Source organism: Polyodon spathula, chromosome 3 (genome assembly GCF_017654505.1).
Source record: "Polyodon spathula isolate WHYD16114869_AA chromosome 3, ASM1765450v1, whole genome shotgun sequence".
NCBI classification, from domain to species: Eukaryota; Metazoa; Chordata; class Actinopteri; order Acipenseriformes; family Polyodontidae; genus Polyodon; species Polyodon spathula.
In genome coordinates, this window is record NC_054536.1 from 26,280,029 (window position 1) to 26,306,269 (window position 26,241).

The 26,241-nt window shown below is 37.0% G+C and overlaps 1 protein-coding gene across 5 annotated transcripts in view; it reads right to left on the reverse strand.

Moving 5' to 3' along the window:
- Positions 1 to 26,241, reverse strand: part of rbms3 (RNA binding motif, single stranded interacting protein) — a 362,894-nt gene that overhangs the window by 332,867 nt on the left and 3,786 nt on the right. For all 5 annotated transcript variants that reach the window (XM_041244823.1, XM_041244820.1, XM_041244822.1 and 2 more), the window contains exon 2: positions 23,097 to 23,281. In XM_041244823.1, coding sequence (XP_041100757.1) covers positions 23,097 to 23,270 — 174 coding nt within the window. In that variant the 5' untranslated portion in view covers positions 23,271 to 23,281. The remainder of the gene's footprint in view (positions 1 to 23,096; positions 23,282 to 26,241) is intronic.

Here is a 26,241-nt window from a genome sequence, read left to right on the forward strand (position 1 = left end):
GCTATTGTAGGACAAAGCTATGCTACAGCTGACGTACAGTAGTGTGCTTGTAAATCATCCCTTTGTTATAAAAGTCTGCAAGTTAAGATCCCAGCTCTGAGTTTATCTGGGTCTGAAATGACGCACAGCAGACCAAAGACTTTCACTGTGAGGGAAAAAATAAAATTGCGTTACCCTCTAACAAATGGCTTATTGTTTAGCACAGGCACCCTGGGACACGGGCTTGATCCCTAGCCCAGACGTTCGCTGTCCAGGGATAGTGTAGGGTTTGCCAAGATGTAGATGTTCAATGCAGGAAAGCAGAAAATACAAGTTAGGCTTGCAAACCTAACTTTTTTTTTTTTTTTAAAGGAAACAAAATAGAATAGAACAGAACAAAACTCAAAATGGAAAACTTCAACAAAAATACAACTATTTACAGCTTAAAAAAAACTCCTGCATGCAGGATTGATTAAGGCAAGACCACACTTCCCTAGCCTCTTCAACCTCCCCCATTTTATACCTGAACTCAGTAACTCCTCCCCTTGGAACCAACCAAAAATAGAGAAACACAATTTTAAATACCTACTAAACTACTCTAATAAACTACAAATAAATTATAGTATATACTTAAATAATAAACTGTAAATTAGAATTCAAAACATAAATAAATACAAAATCTAAAACTTGGACTTGCAAAAAACATAAACCCCCTACCTTAGTCAGGTAGCCCCATCTGTCTTCTAAACAAGACATACAGTAAAAATAATATCAGCCGCGCCCTCTAAGGCTTAGGGTAGCACAGAGGTCACATTAAGACCCTCTGCAAAAATGCTATCTCTCTGCAGCACTGACCCCACACTGAGCTGGTGTCATTGCCATCAGTGTCTTTTCCTCCATATATATTTCAGGTACCAAAACACTGTTTGCGCATTGCTATGAAAACGTTCACCTTTTCGGAGAGATACCTGCTCTCAGCATTCCGTACAATTCTTTTTAAATTACAAATTTTTTTCTTTTGTTTTTACCATCGATTTACATTGGTTCAGATCACAATTTACAGCTGCAATAGGTATGCAACTGTTGTTTAATTCAAATTACCGTTGGTTTAAAACAAAAGTCCTGTTCTAATGTACACATAGACTCAAGTAAGGCTCTAGTTTTTACTTAGTTTATGGGGTGGGACTTGCACCATCACAGGTAGTATAGAAAAAAAAAAAAAAAAGAGCTATCAGTACCATGAACAAGGTAACCATCCAATTGTGCTTATTAATGCAGAATAAGCTTTAAAAGATGCCTGGCCGGGTTCATCTTTGAGATGAACAGCGTAGGCTGCTAATTCTCAGCCAACATCAAAATGAGACACAATGCAGAACTTTCAAAGCCACCCTGCCTGTCAGACCTGCAGACAGTGAAGACGTAATGAATGCAAATAATTCATCAGAAGGAAGAAAACAAATCAATGTTTTGGGATTTAGAATTTTTTTTTAAAAAGTGCATATTTACTTTTGACTTTTTAAACACCATAAATAAACTATCACCATATTCTGCAATATTACTCTTGGTACATGTATATTATATTGATATTACATCTATTTTGAAACCAAACGAGACATCAGTTAACGGTACTGTAATGCCATGTATGCCAGAATGGCTTTAAAAAAAAAAAAAAACTAAATGGATGGAAATCAAAATACTGAATAAGAAAAAGTAACTGTATATTAGGTTATATAATTCAAATATTAAAAAACTATAAAAAACTATTTTTAATTCTAATAAAACCCTTATTATTGGGCATTACCTTGGTTGTTGACCTTGTCTAAATGGTAGCATCTTCAGATATCAGGCTCTTTCCCAGCACGGTCAACTACCAGTGGTAAAGGCCCTCTAATCAGGGTCAGACAACTGTGTGAAAAACATCTGTAGATCTGGAAAACAGGCTCCCATGTTCCTCACCTTTCATATAGGCAGAATTCACAAACATGGTAGACTATAATGGAATCACAGAGCTACTGTTTTAAAAGGGCATCTGTGAGTTAAGACACTCCATCTTTTATTTGACGTGAAGCCAAAGGAAGCTAAATTGGTACTATTCTTACTTGCCTGATTTTTTTTTTTCAGATTGTTATGGTTTAAGTGTTGAGAGGTTCACACCTCATCATTAAGGTGCTTGCAGCAGCTGAAAAAAAAAAAAAAAAAAAACATGGCTTGAAGGCCACTATAATTGTAGCAGGCTAGGCACAACAGGTCAATATGACTTAATTGTGAAAACACATCTGTAGCCAAGCCCAGGTGAAATTGAAAATCCGCTCAAATTATATCACTTGGCTTTTCAACTGAGCTGACAACGAAAAAAAAAAGTTTAATAGGCCTCACACTTTTAGATTGCTGTTGGTTCTTTATCGTCAGTCTAGAAAGGTTTCATAAAAAATCTCATATTACTGAATTCATCAAAACAGTCTTTATAAAATAGTTAAAATACAAATAACTTATGAGTCCAATAACGCTTTAAGGTTACTAGGCAACCACACCTATTTTTTTTAAAAAAAGCATTCCATCACTATTGTTTTAAATACCGTAATATATCGGTAAGCCATCAAGCAAGCATAGTGTACTTTCTCACGCATCCTACAAGTAAGCCTTACCCAGGAAACAACCATCGAGTTACTGCACAGCAATATTTCTGAACAATATTTCCTGCCTGCAGTAACCTGACCCAGAACCAAAATACATCTGCTTGAAAAGAAAACAACCCAATAAATGTCTTTCAGCTGTAGCAATAGCTCAAGCCTTATAGCATTTAATTAAGATCTGTAAATCTGTAAATGCTACAATATACCCATATGATGGCAGGAGAATTGTTCCTTTTAGTCTGTGCCAGGAATTGGACTGAATTACATAAAACGTATATTTTTATCCACTGTTGAGACCACACATCCAGGTTCCTTTTATTACAGTAGGTGTCAAGAGTGGAAGGAAGAAGCAGCTGATTGAATCAATAAATACTTGAAACTAGCTGGGGAAGAGCACTATTCCTGTATAGGAAGGTAACTGGTCTCACACTTGACAGGTGACTGAAACCATAACAGTCCTTTCACTATAGTCTTAAAAGCAAAAAATACTACTCCAATAGTTCACTAATATATATTTACTGGTCTCCACTTGCGCGCAGATAATCTTTCAGTACGACATAAGGGTAACATCTGATAGTCAAAGTCGACGAGAAAAGTGACAGTCGAACTGAGAAACTGGTAGACAGCTAGTTTTAACACTTTACTACCATCAAAACTACAAACTCATAAAAAAAAAAACAGTAATGTTAAATTGTGTAATAGAAGCAAACTAGCAATGTCAACATTTTAATTGTATTCAGCTGTTTGAACTGAAACAGAAAGTAACTGTGAAGCACGCTAGTTTCAGATGGACAGAATAAATGAGTAAGACATACATGACATTTTACAACATTCATAAATAGTTTCTGTAAACTCCAGCATATTCACAAATAGGGCACCAGACATTATCAAATACATGTTTTCTCAATATTTTGTTTAAAGTGGCGACTAGTCGACTAACCAGTTATTTTTACCTTGTCAAATCAGTAGTTGTTGTAACCCTAGTTTGTGTTTTTTTTTTTTTTACTTCATTCAGGGCATGCAAACACAGTACTTAAAATACCATGCTTTTGATAAACCGCTGCATCCTTGTACCTTTGATGTAGGTCACGTAGTCTTATCTTACTACAGCTAGATTATTGGAGTGTCCCTTATAAAAGTTTACCATGGTACATTTACACAGTGATTTACTGTAGTGTACCATATTTTGTCATATTTATTATATATATTATATAAAGAGAGAGAAAAGGGGGGGAGTTATAATGATGTTTTTGTTAATAAGAGGAGAGAATTAAAAAAACCCTAGGATCTATATCTTTCCTTTAAAAACATCAATACCAAGGGTGTTAGCATTTTACTCTATCAATCTACAAAAACAGGCAGCTTGTATGGGCTACTTCGGTATCATACCTTAACAATACTGCTGCATCAAGCTGACCATGTCTTTCACCATTACAAACGTAGAAACTCAAGCAGAACAATAATAATCATTTAAATAGCTCCCTTCACAATCAAGGCAGTCTCAGAGCAATCGGACAGGACAACCTTGACATTTAAGACCACCACAGTTTCGGAATGCCTCATATATATAAAATACTGTGGTAAGATATTTCATTGTCTATGGTCAATGCTCAGCTAAAAGGCCGATCACCCCATATTATAGTTCTTGGTTGATATAGCTAACACATGTCTGCAGTAGAGGTACCATTCTATTGAAGGAGTTTGAAAAGCGAGACCCGCAAACACGCCGATGGAATAGTTGAACCTGGAAGACAAACATGTGCACTACTTGGTCAGCAACCAATAAGTAAAGATAAGAACTGATCCTTGCTATATTACACAGGTGGGAATGAAATGTCAATTTTTTAAATGTGATTTAAATGTTAACCCTGGCTCCATCGTCACACCAACATGTCTTGCTTTTTTTCCCCCCCAAGTGGCAATGAAAGTCCAGTCAGGGTATAATGGTTACAAAAAAAAAAAGTATTTTACAATGGAAACCCAGAAGCATTACCTTTGTCTCCCCAGAGTTCAACTGCAAACAATCAAATTCTCGATGTCAGTCTGATAGCACTGTTTGAGGAGAGGCAACATCTGGTTTAACAGCAAATCACTGTAAACAAATTTACTCCATGGCTGCATTTGCAGTATTTACACACCAAAATCTACATAAAATGCAAGACTGAACAGCCTTGGTTATTATTTTAAATAGGTATGAAATAGTGAACCACTGAATAGCAAGGTTAATCTTTTTTAGATTAATAAAAACAGGTTTGTAACAGGGGTGTTCTGTCACTGTGTGGATATCGGCTAATAGATGAGAGACACAGAGTCTGAGGTTGAAAACTCAGCGCAAGGGTCCAGGTTTTATTGCAGAATATACAAGCAGTTGCAGTAGTTGGTTGCCGCCACTAGGGTACTGACAGTGGCAGTCCTAGTGCGGAAGAACCTATACAAAAATGGAAATTCAAATTAATACAAAAAGAAAAAACACAGGTAAAAGTTAAAAAAAAGTGTGGTTAAAAGAATGCCAAAAAATGGTTCAGCTCTGCCCCACTAAAAGGGAGGTCCTGCTGCAGGAGCCTTCCCCCCGTCACACACTAACCCCTATGCTAGAAGATAGTGTATACAACCCCGGTTCCACAGGTTGATTGTGTACTTGGTTCAATCTCTACCCCTGGTTAAGACACCCAGTCGGGATCGGTCTGTCTCAGGCTTGCAAAAGGACTGGCTTTTCAGCCCCTTTTTAAAAGCATGTGACCAGGATTAATATATAAACAGTTAGTCAATCAACACCTGGCCACATGCTGGACATGAAGTTCAATTAGGCAGGGAGGGAATTCTAACCTACCAGCCCTGCCATATCTAACTCAAACTATTTATAAAATTAAACACATTTACAGGTGCAGGGCCCCTGCCATAAGGCAACACCAGAAAGCAGCTGCATTTTTTATTTTATGTAAGAACAAGAATGTCATTAACAGACATGCTAGTAGTTACAATAAGTGTTAGGTTGCACAACCTGATACACATTAGAGACCAATGTATGCTTCTGTTTGTTAGACTGAACTAGCCTACAGGGCTCTATACCCATGACAGTGATGACTAGCGTGACAATCTTAAATAAATCTATACAGTGGATTATAAGAGAAAAGAGTGTTCGATGCAGTGGCATTAAACCTACTGGCAAATACAGAAAAGAAAATCCATTGACAAGGGTTGTCACCCAACTCTAACGGGCTTATGAAGTCTGTAGTCCCACCTGGTGGATGTAATACTGAATTACAACACTCAGTGACATAAGAGCAGAAGAGCACTTACTAACTAGAGGAGGTCATCTGAACCAGATAAGCTCGTCCAAACCATTCCTTACCCTCACCAGAGAGTGTGTGAAGAACTGTTTCTTCCCTCTGTCCTACATCAATCCTTTAAAGCTATAATAAACCCAGCAGTTCAACAAATCAAAGTGACTCCACTGCATAGCACTATGTTTAGGTGGACCCCTTCCAAAGGCTTATTGAATTAAGAAAATACCACTTGGTGCCTTGCTACCTATAAAAGTTTATTGCAATATATACTGTAGCATGGTAAAAGTAGTGAGGTGATGCACAGTAACTGCATATACATGCAGTAGCAAAGAACTATGTTACAGAATGCTAAAAAAGTTGGTTAACTTGGGTAAATGCACACTATAAACTGATAGAACTGATATCATCTGGTACTTGGTTCAAGACACATTTCTATCAAAGGGACCAATTATCACACAGAAAAGTCTGCTTCATCTGATATTTGTAAAGCTGTAAATCTGTCTTAATCTAAAGATTCATTTTAAAAAATTTTAAAAATATTTAACATTTTTTGTTGTATTTTTTTCAAATCTGATACTCATTAAAAAAACACATTTACTGTGCATGAATTTAATAAGTAATTGTTATGAACAAATATGAAGATCATGGCAGGATCCTCATAAAACAATTTGGGTTAAATGTTTAGTAGAATACGATACTGTTTAGGGGAATTATACGTCTAAGCATGTGAAACGTAAAAACAAATTACAAAAGTACCATTGTAAACCTGCACTAGCTCTTATACATGTATAAAATAAACAGCAAGAGCTTCAACAACGAACCTTGAGCCTATTATGAAAAACACTGGCATCCAGCCTCAAAAACATGGAAGGTAACAACAACTGAAGCTTGACAGCTTTTTGTGTTGAATACAGTGGAGCACAGAAAGTACATTCTCAGATGGAACTCTGCCATGGTTCCATTAAGTTTTCCCTAAGCTATTCCACTTAAAACACACTGGAAACTACACTGCTCAGAAACAGGAGTTCCATATTAGACTACTTCAAAAGACTTCCAAGCCTGACTCAAGACGATTAGATGAGCTCTGCTGTTGGTCGTCATGTGATCATCAGTACAAATACTCAGCTTGGTCACCACCACAGGAACAAACGATTGAGCACAACACAAGGAAACAATTTTTACATTTGCCAGTATTTTAGCTTTTCGCTAGAAAACTATTTTTCATTTTACCAAGCTCTCAATGCTTATGAATCATCCCAGTGTGACACTCAAAGCACAACTTTCTATACAATATTCTCAATTTGGCTCAGAAAAACCAATTACCTCTGCCTATTACTCTTTACCAATTACTCTGCCAACTATCTGCTACAGCTTGCTTCACTGCCCTGTTTAGCAGTAAATTTACACAGCAATTTCACAGTTTTCCCATGTTTTACAGTTGCCATGTTTTAAGCATGCTTTACCATACCTCCCTGTGCTTAACATGCTTTATTTTGCTATGCTTTTACTATGGTAACATTTTACAATGTTTTACACTATAGCACTGAAAGTGAACAAGTTCAGGCTTACATATCAGTGCTGTGAAGGCTGTGGTGCTGAAGCTGGTGTTCACTTGGATTAATATCCTGCAATATATCTTTAGCTGCAATGAGTTTTCCTTACAAATGGGTTTAAGGCTAGGATATTAGATTTGTTTGGATGCTGTTTAATGTAAAAAGCTTTCTGCACTCTGATAAAGCATGAAGCTGATCACACAAAAAGGATACGATTCTAACATGCCATTGGGAATAAGTATCTCCGCATTCAGATCCATCCCTGATGCCAGTTCTAATTAAAGTATATCAGTAATTACTTTATTCTTTCCAATGGTTTTTAAACAAAGGATGCATTTTGAAATATTTAGTGGAACCTCTTATCCAAACTAATTGGGACCCGTTAGTTATTAAAATAGATATACGATAAGAGTCATACACAGTCAAGAAACCAACAGAAACAACAGCAAAGAACCACTGCAGTGAACCGTACCCAAGGTTGAGAACACTGCACATTGCACTGTGTATGACAGCTTACCCGAGTATTATTCAGATAACAGAGGAGTCTGTGAAATAGAAGTTGGGATAGTCTAGGTTTTACTGCACGTATGATGTATTTGTAAAAGTGCGAATTTAATCAATATTTTAAAACAAACTGAGGCCCAGGGTCTATAGTGCTCAGAATTCCCCATCTTTAAAGCACACTTTACTAATTAAAAATAAGCAGATTTTACTGTATTGGTCTTCAAAAGTGAGGCAAGCTCTAAACCTAGTCTTGAACTCAGTTTTAATAGTTACTTTCTTGTTACAAGATTGTGTAGTTCTTGGAGATTTTATTATATGCGCCTAATATTTGTCAGTGTGCACCTATATATTTTACCTTCGAAAAAACCTTAGAGCCCTGCACTGAGGGATGCATAATTTGACCCTACCAACGGTCCAATCACAATATTCAAGACCATACTGCAAAAAAAAGAAAAACTGTTAAAGGAAATCAAAGACAATTTAAAAGATGATTTATAAATGTGCAAAGTGAAGGCATCTTTTAAATGCATCAGTGCAGCTATTACTGTATATTGAAAAACTTGAGGAAGCCACTGTCTGCCAAACTCGCAATGCATTGCAATCCAGTCTATCGTTATGTGTATCTTGCACTGCAATCTGGATATCCAAATAGGATTTACTGTACCACAGTACTTATTTAGATAAGCATCTAAATCTTAGCTAACCCCAGCTAGGGATAAAACGTATGACTTCTTGATCTTCAGGTGCCCACTGTAAGTTAAATACTGTGTCACTTAGTAACTGCCTGTCAGCTAATTATAATATTTAAGCAAGGGTAAAGGCATTGCATTAGACGATTTAATTACAGTTACAACAGTGTTCTGTAGTTTGATATTGAAAACGAACAGGTGCCTACGAGAAATTCCCCCAAAATATTCAATGTTACATAGACAAAGTATATATAAACTAATATATATATATATATATAGATATATATCTATATATATATATATTATATATAATAAGGTCCATTCCAATACACTAAAGAAGATGCCTACCTATTTTGTGAAGCATTAATTATAACCAGTAATTTTAGCAGTTCAGGAATCTTATGGTATTGAAGCAGATAACAGACCAATGAGCTAGCACTGAATTGTTGCTAATGGGTAAATATGTGTAAGAAAACAAGCTGTCAAAAGTGTGAAGTGTGCCATTACAGTGGATTATAAGGGTTAGTTGGCAGGAATGAAGGGCACCAAAACAATGGTCATAATATTCTCTGCTTGAAACTAATCCAATGCCCGCTATGTGTGTGCCCTGGCATCAGAAATTATTTGTCTCTGATTTTGCATACCAATTATCCCTTTTGTATCTGTTGGTTCAAACAATAATACTTTGATATCACCGATAATTTGTTTAAGTCTTAATTATTTATTGAACTAAAACAGTCATCTAAAGCCAAAAAGGATCAGCACCCCAGCTATAGAGAAGTGTTATTTATTCCTCCGATCAATTTGTACATGGATTTGATACCAGCTGTACACAAAGAGTACTTCCCTTGACTCTCACTAGATGGCAGTATCAGGAATTGCTGCTCACTCTGGTGGTGAGTTTCTCAGGGAGTGTACAGACCCTCATTCCCTGTGAAACAAGCTAATTGTTAGTTCAATCAGTAAGTAGAGGACTATTCCAACCATAAATTAAAAACTACATTTTAAAGCCTTTTGCTTCACTCATGGTTTTCAAATAGGATTTTGTTAGTATATAAAAATCAGAGAGTTAAAACCTTTAAAACCACTGAATATACATTAAAAACCTTGAACGCTGTTGCTTCATTCTGGACAGGCAATTCCAAGTTTACCCGCACCAACTGGCTCCAACAACATGCTAAATGATTGATTACCTATAATCAATAAATGCAGCCTTCAGTAAACGATTGAGCTCTGCACAGTTTTGCTTGCTAGATCTGTAAATCTCAGACCTCTTCCCTGAAAGTTAGAAGCCTTGTCCATCATGCATACTCTACTCTGAGTCCAGAGTGCTTTTTACCACTTAATTACAGGAAATAGCCTATCTTGTTTTTTTATTCCATTAATACTTAATTACCCATTAATCAAATCTTCCTAACCAGATCAAAAGACACACCTCTCACGTTTGGCCCATTAGACTGCCCAGACTATTGAATAAAACAGTAACGTAGTCTAGTCCAGAAATCAGCCTTCAGCCGCTGCAAACAATTAGCTATAATCCGTGCTAATGCTTTTACCCGGCAGCAGCTCAGTTCTTCAGATTCTGGCATTCTGACCTTGCTTGCCTGCCTCTACTCTTGGCAGCCTTTTAGCCACCTACCTCTCCCTTATGGAACACTCTGCCTAGGTATATACTGGATAAAAAGGAGGCAATTCCTGCCTAGTAAAAATAAATGGAGCAACTACTGTGGCAACATCAAACAAAAAAGTGTGAACAGGGTTCGAGAAAATACTGTATTTGAGTACTGGCTAACAACTGATATTAGAGTACTCAAATGCTCGTCCAGTGACAGGCAGAGTGAAACGTGTGGGTTATTGCTTTTTCTTTTGTAATTATGCTAGCATGATAACAGACTGCAATACATAATATTGCTCGAAATGTGTACAAAGGACAGGAACTACACAAAATATGTCAAAACCACCACCCGCCCTGTAAGTGTTTCCTTGTTGAAGCCAGCACTTTCTCCCAATTGCTTTGAATTTAATTGAAACAACTGCTGCAAATGTTGCAGATTATTTTTCCTGTAATATATATATATATATATTACACAGTGCCTATAGTAAGTATTCACTCCCTTGGATGTTTTTACAGTTTGTTGTGTTACAACCTGAAATCTTCATGCATTTAAAATGGGATTTTTTTTTTCCTTTGACTTACACAACCTACTCAACACTTTGAAGAGGCAGGAAAATGTTTAATGTGAAGCAACAGTTAATGACAAAACAAAAAAAAAAAAAAAAAAAAATGAAATGTCATGGTTAGATAAGTATTCACCCCCCTGAGTCAATACTTAATAGAACCACCTTTGGCAGCAATTACAGCTGTGAGTCTTTTGGGGTAAGTAGGATGGGGATCGTTGGTGGACAGCAATTTTCAAGTCTTGTCACAGATTCTCAATTGCATTCAAGTCCGGGCTTTGATTGGGCCACTCTAAGACATTCACTTTCTTGTTTTTAAGCCATTGCAGTGTCGCTTTGGCTGTGTGCTTGGGGTCATTGTCCTGCTGAAAGGTGAATCTCCGTCCCAGTCTTAGGTCTTTTGCAGACTGAAGCAGGTTCTCCTCAAGGATTTGCCTGTATTTAGCTCCATCCATTTTGCCCTGACAATCTTCCCGGTCCCTGCCGATGAAAAGCATCCTCATTGCATGATGCTGCCACCACCATACTTCACAGTAGGGATGGTGTTATCTGGGTGATGTGCTGTGCTGGATTTGTGCCAGACATAATGCTTTGCATTTAGGCCAAGTAGTTCAATTTTTGTTTCATCGTACCACAGAATCTTTTGCCACATCTTTTCAGTCTCCCACATGCCTTTGCAAATTCCAAGCGGAGTTTTACATGGGCTTTTTTCAGAAATGTGGAGTACCTCAGCTATTGATGACACATGGACAGTTTCTTCCATCTCAGCCATGGAACGCTGTAGGTCTTTCAGAGTTGTCACTGGCCTATTGGTGGCTTTTCTGACCAATGCCCTTCTTACCTCGCTGCTCAGTTTTGGAGGACGGCCTGCTCTAAGCAGATTCTGGGTGGTGCTGTTTACCTTCCACTTCTTAATGATTGACTTGACTGTGCTCCAAGGGATATTCGGTGCCTTTGAAATCTTTTTATACCTCTCCCCTGACCTGTGCCTTTCCACAACTTTATCCCTGAGTTGTTTTGAAAGTTCCTTGGTCTTCATGGTAGTATCTTTGCTTTGAATGCACTACCCAACTGTGGGACCTTACAGAGACAGATCTGAAATCATGTGAATCACTTTTATTGCACACAGATTGACTCCTGAATTCTGAAGGCAACTGGATGCACCTCAGCTTATTTAGGAGGTTTTTATTTTTAATCGATTTGTTATTTTCACCCCCACCCCCCCACCCCCATTTTTTCACACATTGAAAGTGTTGAGTAGGTTGTGTATATATATATAAATAAAATTCTAAAATCCTAACAACCTGTCTATGTATAGCTGTAGCCGAGACTTAAATACAGTTACAGTATGTGTGTTTTCATTAAAGACCTACAAAATGTAACCTCTTCTTTGAAGTGAAGGGAGCTGCTTCTCAGTGTCTAAGTCTATAAGCATGCCTCACACTGGTTCCCATTCCAGGCACTCACACTGCCTAAGAGTAAAGCCAGAACCTGCACACAAGCCTACACTGTTATTAGCTGGGTGCCTCTCCTACAATGGAAAACCCACACTCCCTGCAATCTGCTACAGCTCTAAATCTCCACTATCAACACTCAGCTGTCTCCCTATTGAATAAAACAGCAATTAAGTGACAATAAAGGCAAACCTTCACTTACAAAGATCCACTTCTGAAAAGCAGCAGAAAATTGTAACCGATCCGATGGAACACAGTCTCAGTCCCCGGAGACTAATGTGTATTTCAATCTCAAGAAGCAGAAACAGCAGCAGCTTCAGCCTACTCTGCTTGTAGAAAGTCACTTCATTCTCCTGCCATGAAGAACATTCATATACAGTGCTGGGTCAAATTATAACAACTGCTATGCAATAAGTTTATTTGATGTAAAGAAAATTACTTTTTTTGTATTTGATGACGATCAAAAAGGTACAATGCAAATGATGTCTGAAATGTACAACATCCATAATACTGTATTGAAGATTTTTTTTAACTGTAATATGGTATAAATTAAAAACTGTTCCAGCTTCTTCAAAATTAAAGGCAATTTTATTATTTGTTCCCATTTTGAAAAATATACGAATTGAAAAGCCCATGTTTGTCCTAAAACTGTTAAGGAATCCTCTTAATTAAACTACCGGTATACAGTTGAAAAAAAAAATAGTCTTTATAATTAATTTTTCAGTATCAATGTGGATTTTTGTTTCTGCTTTTGTCTCTGCTGGGCGGCTGCTGTAAACTGTCTCCGCCCTTTAGACACTAAATGCCCCTGGGTGACATCACACACAAAAAAACAAAAACTATCAGGAAGTGAACTTCAATCCCTCCCCTATCCCTTCATGTGTGTTCCAAGCCTGTACTGAAAAGTACGGTGGCCCTGTAAACAAAGTGCTTTTTTTAATCGTGTTTACACGATCGCAGTCCTAGAAGCCCATTCAATATGATCGCGTTAACACGACCCCGGTCCTTAAAAGGTTAATATTTCATACAGGGCAACATGAGGGCTGGTGTATATGTATGGTCAATCGTAGTGCATAACAGAAGGACTACCAGTAGTGCTGTAATATGAATCTATGTCCTAGCATAACTTTCTGTTGTATAGAATTGCAGATGTTCAATGGCACAATACAGTCTTTTACAAGGGAGGAAGGGGTAATGGGCCGGCATTAACATTCATAACAACATGGATAGGGGGAATGGGAGTACTTTAGAAACAGAGCACCCACGTGACAGAGGTATGACACAATGATATTGTCACCTGCAAAAATGGAAGTGTATGAGGTACACTTATGAAACCGCGTTTACGTGGGCGATGATGTCATGTTAGTTTGAGAGTTTTTCATTGTCGTACTGGATAAGCAACAGAATACAGTACTCAAAGAATAATAGTGTAGCAAATCAGTTATTGCAAGAGTGCAGATGGAAGTTACCGTTGAATAGCCACCAGAGTCGAACTCAGGCACAAAACAAATCAAAGATGGCTAAACAGAAAACACTTGCATAAAATAAAACAGTCAAACAAACAAATCTCGGGCGCTGTAATTCTCAAATGCTCCTGCTGCATTCCAAAAGTCGTCTCTGAGCTGCCAAAACTACCTCATTTTATAGCCCAGCATTTGCAACATTTTAAACAATGCAACCAATCATCCCCTTCCAACACCACCCCCAAGTCTCATGCTGTAACAGGTGTCACTCACGTGTACCAAGCAGGCTGCAAAAACGGTGTCACAAACACAATCCTGAAGGAAAACAAACAATAACACTCAGTAGTTAGATAGTTCTAGGTATATATGTACGTCCTGTAGTTCTAGTGTTAAACAGATTAAAGACTTTTTTTTTTTTTTTTTTTTTTTTACTATACATCCATACATGAACCTAAAAAGGCTGATATTACACGTTTCTCAATTGTTATGACTTACTAAATGTTTACACTGCACAAACCTGTAAAATTGTAAATGTAAAATTTTACACTAAAAGACTACATTATTGCAAAGCTTTCTGTAATCACAAGTAATATTATTTTAGCTGTAATTATACAAGCTTCCTTCCCTCTTGAAAACTGCTTGTGACAGCACTTCACTTTGTAAGCCTTATGCACCTGCTTCTACTTACAGCAACCGGAGGTTACAAATTACATTGTCAAGCTCGCTTATAAACTGCTGTAGCCCTGAAAGAAAAACAGAGCTTTTGTTTCCAATATATATATATATATATATATATATATATATATATATATATATATATATATATATATATATATACATATACATACACACACACACACACACACACATATATATATATATATATATATATATATATATATATATATATATATATATATATTCAACTGAATACAAAGGTGGAAGAATTTGAGCTCACAGACCCCAAATTCCTCTCTGAGGTGAAGGGTTAGCTGTCTTGATTCTAACCAGTGTGCACGTACAGAGAGTCCTTTTTTGGTCCCTTAAACTGGGGTGTTTAAAATCTGGCAGGCACCTGCGCATGCAAATAGCAATTACATGTTCTACTAAACGTTAGCACAATGTCTATAAAAAAATTAAATAAACCCGAGTGAGAATAGCTGAATAGACCATTTACAGGGCTCACTTAACAGTGGAAAACACAACTGAAAATGGGTCAGTGGGTCAAAGGGATTAAGCCAAAGAATGATCCTATCAAAGAAACTTGTTGCCAGCAGTGCATCTTACTTTAGCGAGTAATTGGCTATTAGCACACTTGATCAAGTTGTGATCCCTTTAACAGGTTACAATAAAAGCTCTGCGTCCATCTCTTTTAAGAGAGAGAGAGCCAACCCTGTTATTTTTAAGGTAGAAATCACTGATTCAGACAAGTTTTATAAATGGCTCTCATGGATGATCATTTCCCATTAGAGCGAATAAAAGCACTAAAAAGGCCACTTTGCCGTAGAAGAACCTTTGATCTGGATTCTTTTAGAAACAGATGAGGGCTAAATGTATTGTGACAGCACCTAATCACATTTACTGTAGCGGGGCCTGTGATGTGATGGTGCCTGAATCATGGAAACTGCACATGGAAGCAGGCTGCTCATCCCTCAAAACACTGGGGGGTTCAAAAAGCAGTGTTATTGTATCAAACTCACGCTACAGTAAAGACAGCTTTAGGAGCAAGTGATTTTCAAATGAAATTTCTTTATAAAAACAACCCGTTAATGCTTTGAAATTGAGTCGATGAGGTCGTTAATTAATGTATTCCTTGTTAAATAAATAAACAAACTCAACATGATCAGAAGTAGCTACCGAACACTTCCAGTATTAAAGGAGGTGAAGGTGAAAGTGTACATTGTACATAAAGTGTGTGTGTGGGGGGGGGGGTCTGACAACATTACGAAATACGTTTAGGCAAAATCCATGTCTATGATCTCGATCACATTCCTAGTAAATCTGTTTTTCCATGTAGTATGCCTGTTCTTTGTTCTTGTATGGATTAGACACGGGTGTAAAGCCAAGGATGCATTGCAAATCTGCAATCGCCCAAGGAAACTTTATTGTTATATCTAATATGCTGTTTTCTATACCAAGATTTCATTATTTACTCTCAGTTTTTTATTTGTATAATTCAAATAAAATCTACAGTAGAGGACAGCTGTCATATAATGTACATATCTTGTTCAGATAGGCTACAGTTGATCATTTCTTGGTAGTAACATTACACTGAATGCAAATAACGGTATATCATTTTAGCAATACAACACACATTCTGTAAGGTTACAAATGATTAAAATATGTGAATAAATCTCATTCATTCAGTATTCATAAGTATAGAAAAGGCTAATATGTTTTCCTAACTACAAATATTGAATTATCTAGGCAGAAATGAACTCTTGTCCTGTACACTCTCTCTGTGTATCATCGGCATCACAGCCGGGGTGAGTAATGTACTCTTTCATTAATTAAAACCCCTCTTTTCCAAGTGCAAATTAACTCCTGATAAATTATGACATTTAACACGGATTTCCTATTAAATTCCCAAGCAAACAAAATAAATAGTCACAAGAAGCATTGCTCGTTAAGATATTGACATTATTTCATAAATCAACATAATTTCGGACATCACATTAGCACGATTATTAACGAAATAGGCATAATGACCGCTTAAATGCCTAAATCAAAATGCTTAAATGCCTAAATTGTGTGTGTGTGTGTGTGTGTGTGTGTGTGTGTAGTGTGTATATATAGTTTTTTGGTAAATGGCAGAAAAGTACCCAGTGTATGCAATGCATAGTAAACCATGGTAAATGGGTAAATGGTTATTCAAAGGTTGAGGCAACACTCAGACAGGTATGGTAATGATTAACAGTTTGAGTTGAGCGAGTTGAGTAATTTAGGACCAGGACCTCACCCTCCGGGACTCCCTCAATTGAGGTGAGAGTGACAGACATCAAACAAGGCTGGGTGATGGAACATTGACATGCCACTGCAAAGGAGGCAGAGGGAAGAAAAGGGGGACATTTTGAACATCTAGGCAGGCACTGCATTCATGCAGTAGTTTAGCCAATGATGGTAGCGTTGGAAAACCATGATAAATCTGTCAGTTTTTCATTAAGTATACGGAAACCGACAAAGCAGTATGCAATTCAATATGTCAAAGCAACATTATTCAGCAGGTTTCATTCGACTTTATGACGCAAAATGTGTTAATTCTATAGGGTGATGCAACACTTTTGGCCACAGCTGTAGGTTGTGTCGGATTTCTACCAAAGAATATTACATTATAGAAAAATATATTAAACAGGAGCAAAGGAATTACATTTTTGCATAGAACTGACCATGACTTTAAACAGTATGCCTGCTGAGTTTCTGCATTTTGCAAAAAAAAAAAAAAAAAAAAATTAAAAAAAAAGTATTACACACAGTATAACATTGTATAATATAATTAAGATTTCAGGTGTAATACATCTGCAATGTATTTTGTTATATAAAACAGTTTACCATGCCAGACCACTGCTTAATGGAGGCATTTTAAGGTGAGAAGTAATTTGTTTTCATTATATTGTCAAGGCAAAAACTGTAATATGTGAACAACAGAGAGTGGCAGGTAAACATGTCAATCTCATAATGAATATCACTTTGAAACTGACTGGTTTGCCACGACAAAAACAATGTTTTTACTTCTGACAAACAAACAACAAACTAAGAGTAAACTATAGTACCATTATGGGAATAGCATGCTATTGATGTGTCTGCCCATTTAACATTACATTGGCGGTCTCCATCTGTTGACAGCTGATAAATTACTTCAGAGCACAGTTGTAGTATACTTGCTGCTGGGCTTAAACTGCAAATCAAGCTTGCCCCCCAAAAACAAAAAACAAACAAGGATTATGCTAAGGACTCAAGCAAGATATGCCATAAAATGCAAGTTTAAAGAAAGAGCTAAACTTCTGACTGGTACTAAAAAGATATTACACTGGTTTTAGTATGACTATACTGGTTCCTATTATCTCCTGTATCATTTTTAAAATTCTGCTGTTGTCACACTAGGAGGTTGCAGTATTTCCCACAATGCTCCAGCTCTTTGGAATACTTTGCCAGGGATCATCAGAAAATGCTGATTCTGTGGCAAAATAAGACATGGCCTATTTGTTCTCCCAAGCTTTCAGAGTGTGATTGTATTTTATGTTTTTATTTTATGTTTTTATTTTACTTTTATTCTTTTATTGTTTGGTCTAGTTTTCATAGGCATTTTTACTTACTTGGCCATGCAGCGCTTTGGGATGGCTCGCCATGAAAGGCGCTATATAAAAGTAATTAGATTGATTGGCACGTGATTGATCCTTCTATAATTCTTTTATTTAAACTTGCCGATCTAGCTTGACCCCTGAACCTTGTATTGGTATGGGTCTGGTCTAAGCACAATGCATTCTCCTGGCTCTCTCATGTGTACAAAGGCAGCCCATGTATTCAATTCATTAAAAACACTGCAACACAGACTATAACAATTAACCTGCAGTACAGGTCGATAAGACAAAACCGGTCCTTTTTATATATGCAAAAGTCAACTTTCTTGGCATGTCTGCTCTACCACATCTTGGCTACTGATATAAGTCGCAGAAGCTTATGCTACTTTTACATGTGGATGGCTAAGGTTCTTCAAATCCACTTTGATTCTCAACTTTGGTGATCAGGTCACTTGGGTATCTAACAAGTACCTTGGTTAGATACCCAAAACTGCATAAAGACAACTCATTTTAATAAAATTAGCCATTTTAGCTCTAGACCAGATGAGACATCAATATGTACAGTTCTTTTTTTTTTTTTTAATACATGTGTCTTGATCAGATTACTTATGAACCTAGTCCAAAAATGGAGAAATGCAAGACCATGTGCTTTGCAATAAAGGAAAGAAAAAACATTATAGATTTCACTTTTACAGCTAATTCAATAAATAATGACCTTGCATCAATCTCCCAGCACAAACAATGCTTAATTGAATGTGACATCTTACTTTCACATGACTTTTCAATCAAAGTATAGCCATATCAGCTTTTCCTGAAATAAACATACAGTTTCGAAAAGCTATCCCAATCTCATTTGATATGATCCATTCAGGTCCCTAAAAGGCAGCGAAAAGTCAACATTCTAAAAGCACGAGGGAAAGAATAGGGATGCAGTGGACCATGAATTAAAATGTTAATTTGCTAATATTAAACAAACGTAGAGTCTCAGTATCTGAGTTTATCTGCGAGAAAGTAGTATAATATTTAAAGAACGGTGTGGCATAATATGGGAATATTACATTTTCTTTTAGTTTTTTTGTTTGCTAAAGATAACATGATCTGTTTTCTTTTGAAAGACATTTAAAACTTTTTCAAAACATTCCAGTGCATTTCTGATTCCTCAGATTAAATGTTAGACTGAGGTGAGTGGGCTGAATTTGCACCTATTCAAATACTAAAGAAATATGAAGGACTGCAAAATCAATTCACATGTACAGCTATGGCCAAAGGTTTTGCATTCCCCTACTGAATTAAGTAATTTTGCTTCATAAAATAGAATGAAACTTGCTGAATGATGCTACTTTAACATACTGAAATCACATATCACTTTGTTGTTTTCCATATACTTAACGAAAAACTGACAAAAACAGAAAAATGTGACATTTAGAAATGTAACTGTACTGTACATTTTGTACTTTTGTAACACTTTGTAAGCTAATATTTTGTTTCTTTGATTACATGATGTTAAATAAAATATTAAAATTATGTTCATACAGTGTGTGTGTGTGTGTGTGTATATATATATATATATATATATATATATATATATATATATATATATATATATATATATATATATATATATATATATATTAATTAGAGGTTGGTACGGGTGGAAAATCCACCGTGAATAATACCCGGTTTCCTGGATCTTTTTCGGTTAATGATTTTTGATTAAAAAGAAAAATATCACATATATAATGTTTTAAGTGCATGAGGCATATTTAAATACTATATAGTACACATACATTTAGTTCCTTCAGATCTGTAGACTTGTGTAACCTTTTTCAATACTGGAAACATCATATTATTATTATTATTATTATTATTATTATTATTATTAATATTTTGAGTACAGTTATGTTAAGTGTGCTTCATACATGGGATTCTTTGCAACATCTATTGGCCATATTCCGCTGTTGTTGTTGTTAATGTAATGTTGTACTTGTATTGATTCAGGGTGATGCAAGGGTTCCAATAATCAAGGTTTTATTTATTTTTCTCAATCAGAACCCAGGGTAGTTTACACAAAACAAAAGTATGTGCAAGGAGTATATATTATTTGTCATTCTCTCGCTTTTCCTGTTTATCCCTTTTTGTCACATCTGCTTTTTCTTTATTGTTCACCGGTCTCTCTTTGGCAAACACAATAGTCCAAAACGAAACTTAAAGTTGCAGTCCTCCAAATCTGAACTGATAAATGTACATATTTGAGTCTTACATTAACAAGCCATCCAAGCAAAGCATTGTGATTAATGATTTTCTCATCCTGATTTCATTTTGTACTTTGCACCTTGTACATTTTGGAGTGCATATGCTTTTCTTAGTATATCTACTTAAGAGTAAGGATGGTGGTACGCTGCCTCCTACATGGGCCGCCTTGACGGCAATGGAAACCGGAAGGCGACCACATTAGGGGGAGCGCATAGCTGCACATACCCGGAAAGACTCCACTGCAATCAGCTGTGGGGCGGCCCTCTATTGGAGAAACCACGGCGACAAGTAGATTGCAGGGAGGAGTTATTGGATACATAGGGGAAGCAGCTACGTCGGTACTCGCCCTTGCGTTGAAAGCAGAAATACAGCCGGAGCTTGTGTTTTTGTTTTGTTATTGTTTTTGTTGTGTTTTATAGAGAAGAAGCTGCAGCCACGGAACCAGCACCAAACCCTGGAGCATGTCCCTCACAGCACTGCAAAGCACCGCACAGCACTACCCAATTACCACTATTCCCGGAGGACTAGAGAACCTAGTAATGATTATCAGTTAACGTCGAGTGAAAGCTAAACCCTACTCCTCTCCACAAGCTGATATAGTGCACAGAGGATTGTGGTTGAGGAGTGTTTTGTTTTGTTTTTTCAGGACCGTAACCTGCCGTGTTCCCCCCGATACCATTGCTGGTAGAGGGATGGCTAATTATTAGTATTATTCTACTCTTTCTTATTTTTGGATGAAAATAAACATGGATATTTTGGGAGAACACTGTCTGGACATTGCATTGTTTTACCGCACCACTCACATCCTGTTCACAGCTACTTATTTGAAGTTTTTGGTAAGAAACTATATCTGTGCAATAACTGTAGATAAAGCATTCTGTACTGGAAGCCACATGGTTATTATTATTAATGTATAATGTATAATTATAATTATATAATATTGTATAATTAAGAGTTATCACTGACATAAAGGACATTGTGTTGTTTTCTTTCAGATTTAGTTCCTGAGAGTAGTTGCCACAGTTATTATTATTACTGAGGTGTACTTGCTGCTAATGCAAAGGTTGTTTTAATCATTGTCTTTATTACGCCCGCCAGAGACCCGCGCTTACAACTGTATTGTCATATTTGCTACATTTTCTTTAAATTCTCAAATGAATAAATCGATACTCGGGTAGTAAAAAGAGTCATTGTGACAGAGACAAAATGATTCTTGGTGATAAATCTCTCTCCCGACCTGTGAGGGCGCTGTGTAAAGGGAACAGAGCACCCTGGACTGGATAGCCAGATAATTAATTCCCAGGGTTATATAGAAAGGGGGCGGAGCTACGATACACTAAATCGTCGACCCAGAATGGAAACGACGTGGCAGCCGCGGATTAGAGGAGCGGGGCATAGCGAAGTGATCTGTTCCTTGTTATGGAACATGGATCCTTGTCGTTATTAAATATACTGTTTGTTGTTATTTAGACAGCTAACATAATCCGGAGCTGTCGCCAGAGGCCAGCACAAACCTGGACTACACTCTGTTTCAAGAATAAGTGCATTTGCACCACGGGCACTTCAGCACTCACTGTGGACTTTTTTGTGTTTTGTGTTACGTGTGGATGTATAAGATAGGGACTATTATTTCGGGACCAACCCGTGGATTAAAACAGTGCAATACACGCCGATTTATTGCCTGTTTCTCATTGTTATCATTTGCAGACATTTTGTCATCAGACTTTATTATAAAAATAAATGACATTGCACCATCTGTATTCACTGCTGCATTCCTGCACCTGCACACTGTTAACCACTTTGCCACAGTCATTTAAAACCAGACAGCTATCAGGGTTTTCGGGTACTTGTGCTGGCCTCTAATATATATATATATATATAGAAACAGACAAAACAGTTTTCCAAAAGAAAACGGCACGGTGGCCAAAACAGACAAACAAAACAGTCACGGAACACACAAATATCACGCTGGTGTAAAACCAGCATGAATAGCAATTGTAATTATTAGTTATATTTTCTCTCTACCTTCCGACTTTCGTTCTGCCTCTGAACACACCAACCCCAAGTGTGTGATTTGTGCCTCTATATATACACAGCTGTGCCGGGACTCAATTGCTAATTAATCATTCACTTGAAACCTGGCATGTGAAGTAATTTGTGCAATCCCTGTGCCTAAATACAAATATACATTTTAAATCAACCATGCTACATAGCCCAGTTTATGCCCCATGTACCAATACATACACACCACATAAAACACAAAATACACACAGGGGAGGGGCACCCCGCCCCAATTTCCTGAACAATTAACCTGCAATGCATGAACATCAGTGTGTGTGTGTTTTTTGGCCAAATTCACTCAATACAACTGCGAATAGATTCCCATCTATCAAAGCATCTTAATATATTCTATTTAAATGTATTCCTCCCAGACTAACTTATATCATATTCCTTTAACAGATATATGAAGCAATAGACAAAATCACACAGTACCAGCAGGCATCAGCAAGAATCTGCTTCTGCATAACTAATACCTTTGACTAATCAAATTCTAAAACCTACCGTTGTTCAAAAATGTCATGCATTTCTTTCAATTGCATTTTTACGCAAGATGCTAATGCTGATGCTAGAGCTGCATCTACACTTCCTAGCTGCCTTGCTACCAAGCTGTGGAGAATCAGGTAATGCACAATGGCTTGCTCGACTGCCAGACATGCAAAATGTAACCCTTCGCTGCTGTCCTGCAAGCCAACCTTAGCCAGAAAGTACTGTGGTTTTTGTTAAGGAGAGCAGAACCGGTCTTACTTTCTTGTTGTCTTTGTCACTGCCTGGTCTTGTGTCCTTGCTGTGGTTGTCACTGGCAGTTACACTTTCCCCTGGTTGCCCATCCTGCTGTTCCTGCTGCTCACAGCCTCCAGACTCCGGAGAGTGGGGGATGGGCTCTGAGTGCTGAGAAACTCCCTCAACATCCAGCTCCATCTTCTAATTCACTACATTGCAAGACAAAAAGACCAGCAAATAATTCTCCTTGTTAACTGCATTACATGACAGACAGACAGACAGACAGACAGCATCAGCAAAGGGACTAACAGCAAATATGATCCCTGTTTGTTTTTTCTCCTTTTAGTTTCACATTTGCCCGTGTACGTTTGTGAAATGGCCTTCAGTCACCCTCTACCTAAATCCAATGCTAAGTGAACAGATCCGTAAAGACTAAGATAGACTCTGTGAAAGTGTGCTATGTTTCTGGAAAGCTTCTAAGAGAGCCCTTGGACAAAGTTGCAGTCACAAAGTGAAATCTCAAGGACTGATATAGTGCACTGCAAGTAATGATTATCAGTTAACGTCAAGTGGAAGCTAAACCCTACTCCTCTCCACAAGCTAAGAACCAGCATACAGGTGTTTTATTTACTTGCTTAGTTGCAGTATTTGTTTGTTGTTTTCTTTACTAGCATTTACTTTTCCTTCATATTAATAGCCCATGTGCCATTAAGAGTAGTACAAAAAAATAAAACAAGAGGGCATTTTATATTGCAAAGCTAAATACCTGTTGGCTTCGGTCTACAGTTGAAAGTCAAAACATCACAATATTTCAAATATGAAAACAAAACACATGTGAAACCACAGAGATACAGCGAGTTAGACTAAAATACAGAGAAAATAAAAACAAAGGTGCAATGGCGCTTAGCATTTTATTAAATAATAAAACAATAAAGACTGTAACTAAACACACAAAACAAAATGGCACAAGGGCCAAAACAAACAGATAACTGAACTGGCGTAAACAAGTATGTATAGATAGACAGACAGATTGATAGATAGATAGATAGATAGATAGATAGATAGATAGATAGATAGATAGATAGATAGATAGATAGATAGCAATTGCTTATCTTTGAATTTTAATTCAGACTCACATTTTTCGTCCCACCTCTGACATTCTTCAACCTTGCACAGGTAAATGGTAGGTTTGATACTTTATAAGCAGAGTGGTTAACAAGCTATCTATTATCCTATTAGCCCCTCGGCCTGTGTTTTGCACAAGTTCAACTATAAATGCGTGACAGTCAGCTAACCCAATATTCAGAAGCTGATCAGTCACACATTCACGAGAGCAGGCTACACATACAAAATACGAGGACACTCCCTGTGTCACTTAACAAGTTACTTAACCTCCTTGTGCTCCGTTATTCAGATGAGACGTAAAACCAAGGTCCTATTGTAAATGACTCTGCAGCAGCCATTGTGATGCATAGTTCACTTTGGACAAAAGCATCTGCTAAATATGACAGAATAATAAATAAAAATACTATTTAATGTGTTTTTTACAGCAACTGACTATTTGATCACTTCATGAAAAATGGGCACAATGTTTATGGAGTTGCACATGTAACAGAGACACAAAAAAGACATTTAAATCATTATAAAATGTCAAATATATGTTATTGTTTAATAGGGAGCATACTAGTAACAGGGAACTTTATTTAGAGTAAATTTAAATCTTTAAAGCAGGAAATAAATTTGGTGACAAACATAACTCAACCACGTGTTTTTAGTGTCAGCTCTTACATTCACACATTCTCTCACAAAACATATTTTACAGTGTTATAAATTCAGCTTAATACATTTGTAAAGAGACTTTCTTAATCTACAGTAAAAAGAAACATTTATCATTTATTCTCATTTTATTATAATTTGTAAAATTGGTATGATTCTGCTAGGCAGTCAAAAGGATGGAATGACAAATGAGGAAGCTCTGAGAAGGTAATCCTCCCAATAGTAAATTAGCGCCGATCAGGGAACAACGCGACATAAAGGGCTACTAACCTCCCCCATTCAACTCTGAGCACCTTCCTGCCTATAATCCGGCCCAAACAACAGGCAGAGAGGAGGCAGACGAGAGGGCAGCAACCGATTTGGTAACTGAACGGGAGGTGGCCGTGGCAATAATTGGCAACCATGCTAGGAGCCCACCTACAGAAATCTCTTAAAAGAGATTCAGGATTTTAAATAACAAATGGAAGGGACAGACACCAACCGGTACAGACCCAGTACTGAGTGGTTGACAGATGGGAATGCCAGGACACCTCTTAGTGAATGTATATAAACAAAGATGTAAAGAAACTCAGTAGCACAAAGGGGGCCGAGTTATGCTACTGTGTAGCACTGAATTGTTTTATGTAGTATTGTTACATTTTGTACTCTTGATCCTGCTTTTGTCTAACATTGTGTTGAGATTTTACAGATGCTTCCTATTTTCTACGTGAACAAGAACCTCAGAGGGGAGCCGGATTATTTTATTTGTATCTCTTTTCTGCTTCGTTTTAAAAATATAAATGCAAAACACGGACTCAAAAACAGGGGAGGCTTGCAAATGTATATTTAGAACACTGAGCACACAGGTTTTAGCTAATGAATACAAATCTAAATTAAAACTATAAAATCTAAAAAATAAAACTAAATTAAAGAGAGATTTTGTAGGACCTAAACTAGCAAAGGAAACAAATACATGTTTGAGTTGTTAAGGTAAAGTAGCAGTGAATATATATATACATATATATATATATATATATATATACACAAACAAGAAAAAAAAAAACAATTTTAAAATGGGTACTGTGATGACGACCAATGTGAATCTGCTGTCAATCACACATGCTCACTAGTCGGCTAGGCTCGCAAAGAGCACATAGGGATACCCCCGCTTCTGGTGAGGAAAAGTAATAACGTCACATGGCTATTAAATATTAAATCCGGGTCAAAAACCAGTAGTCGCTTGTAATGACTTCATACTCACAGTGTAATTACAAGAGTAGCCAGTCACTTTCAAGATAGCTGTCAGACATGAAGCACACTTAAAAAAAATAAATCCTGGCAAACCTAAAATCGGCAGCACTGAGCAAATCTACATTTGCACTACAGAAGAAAATCTCTCGCCGCCATATTTTCA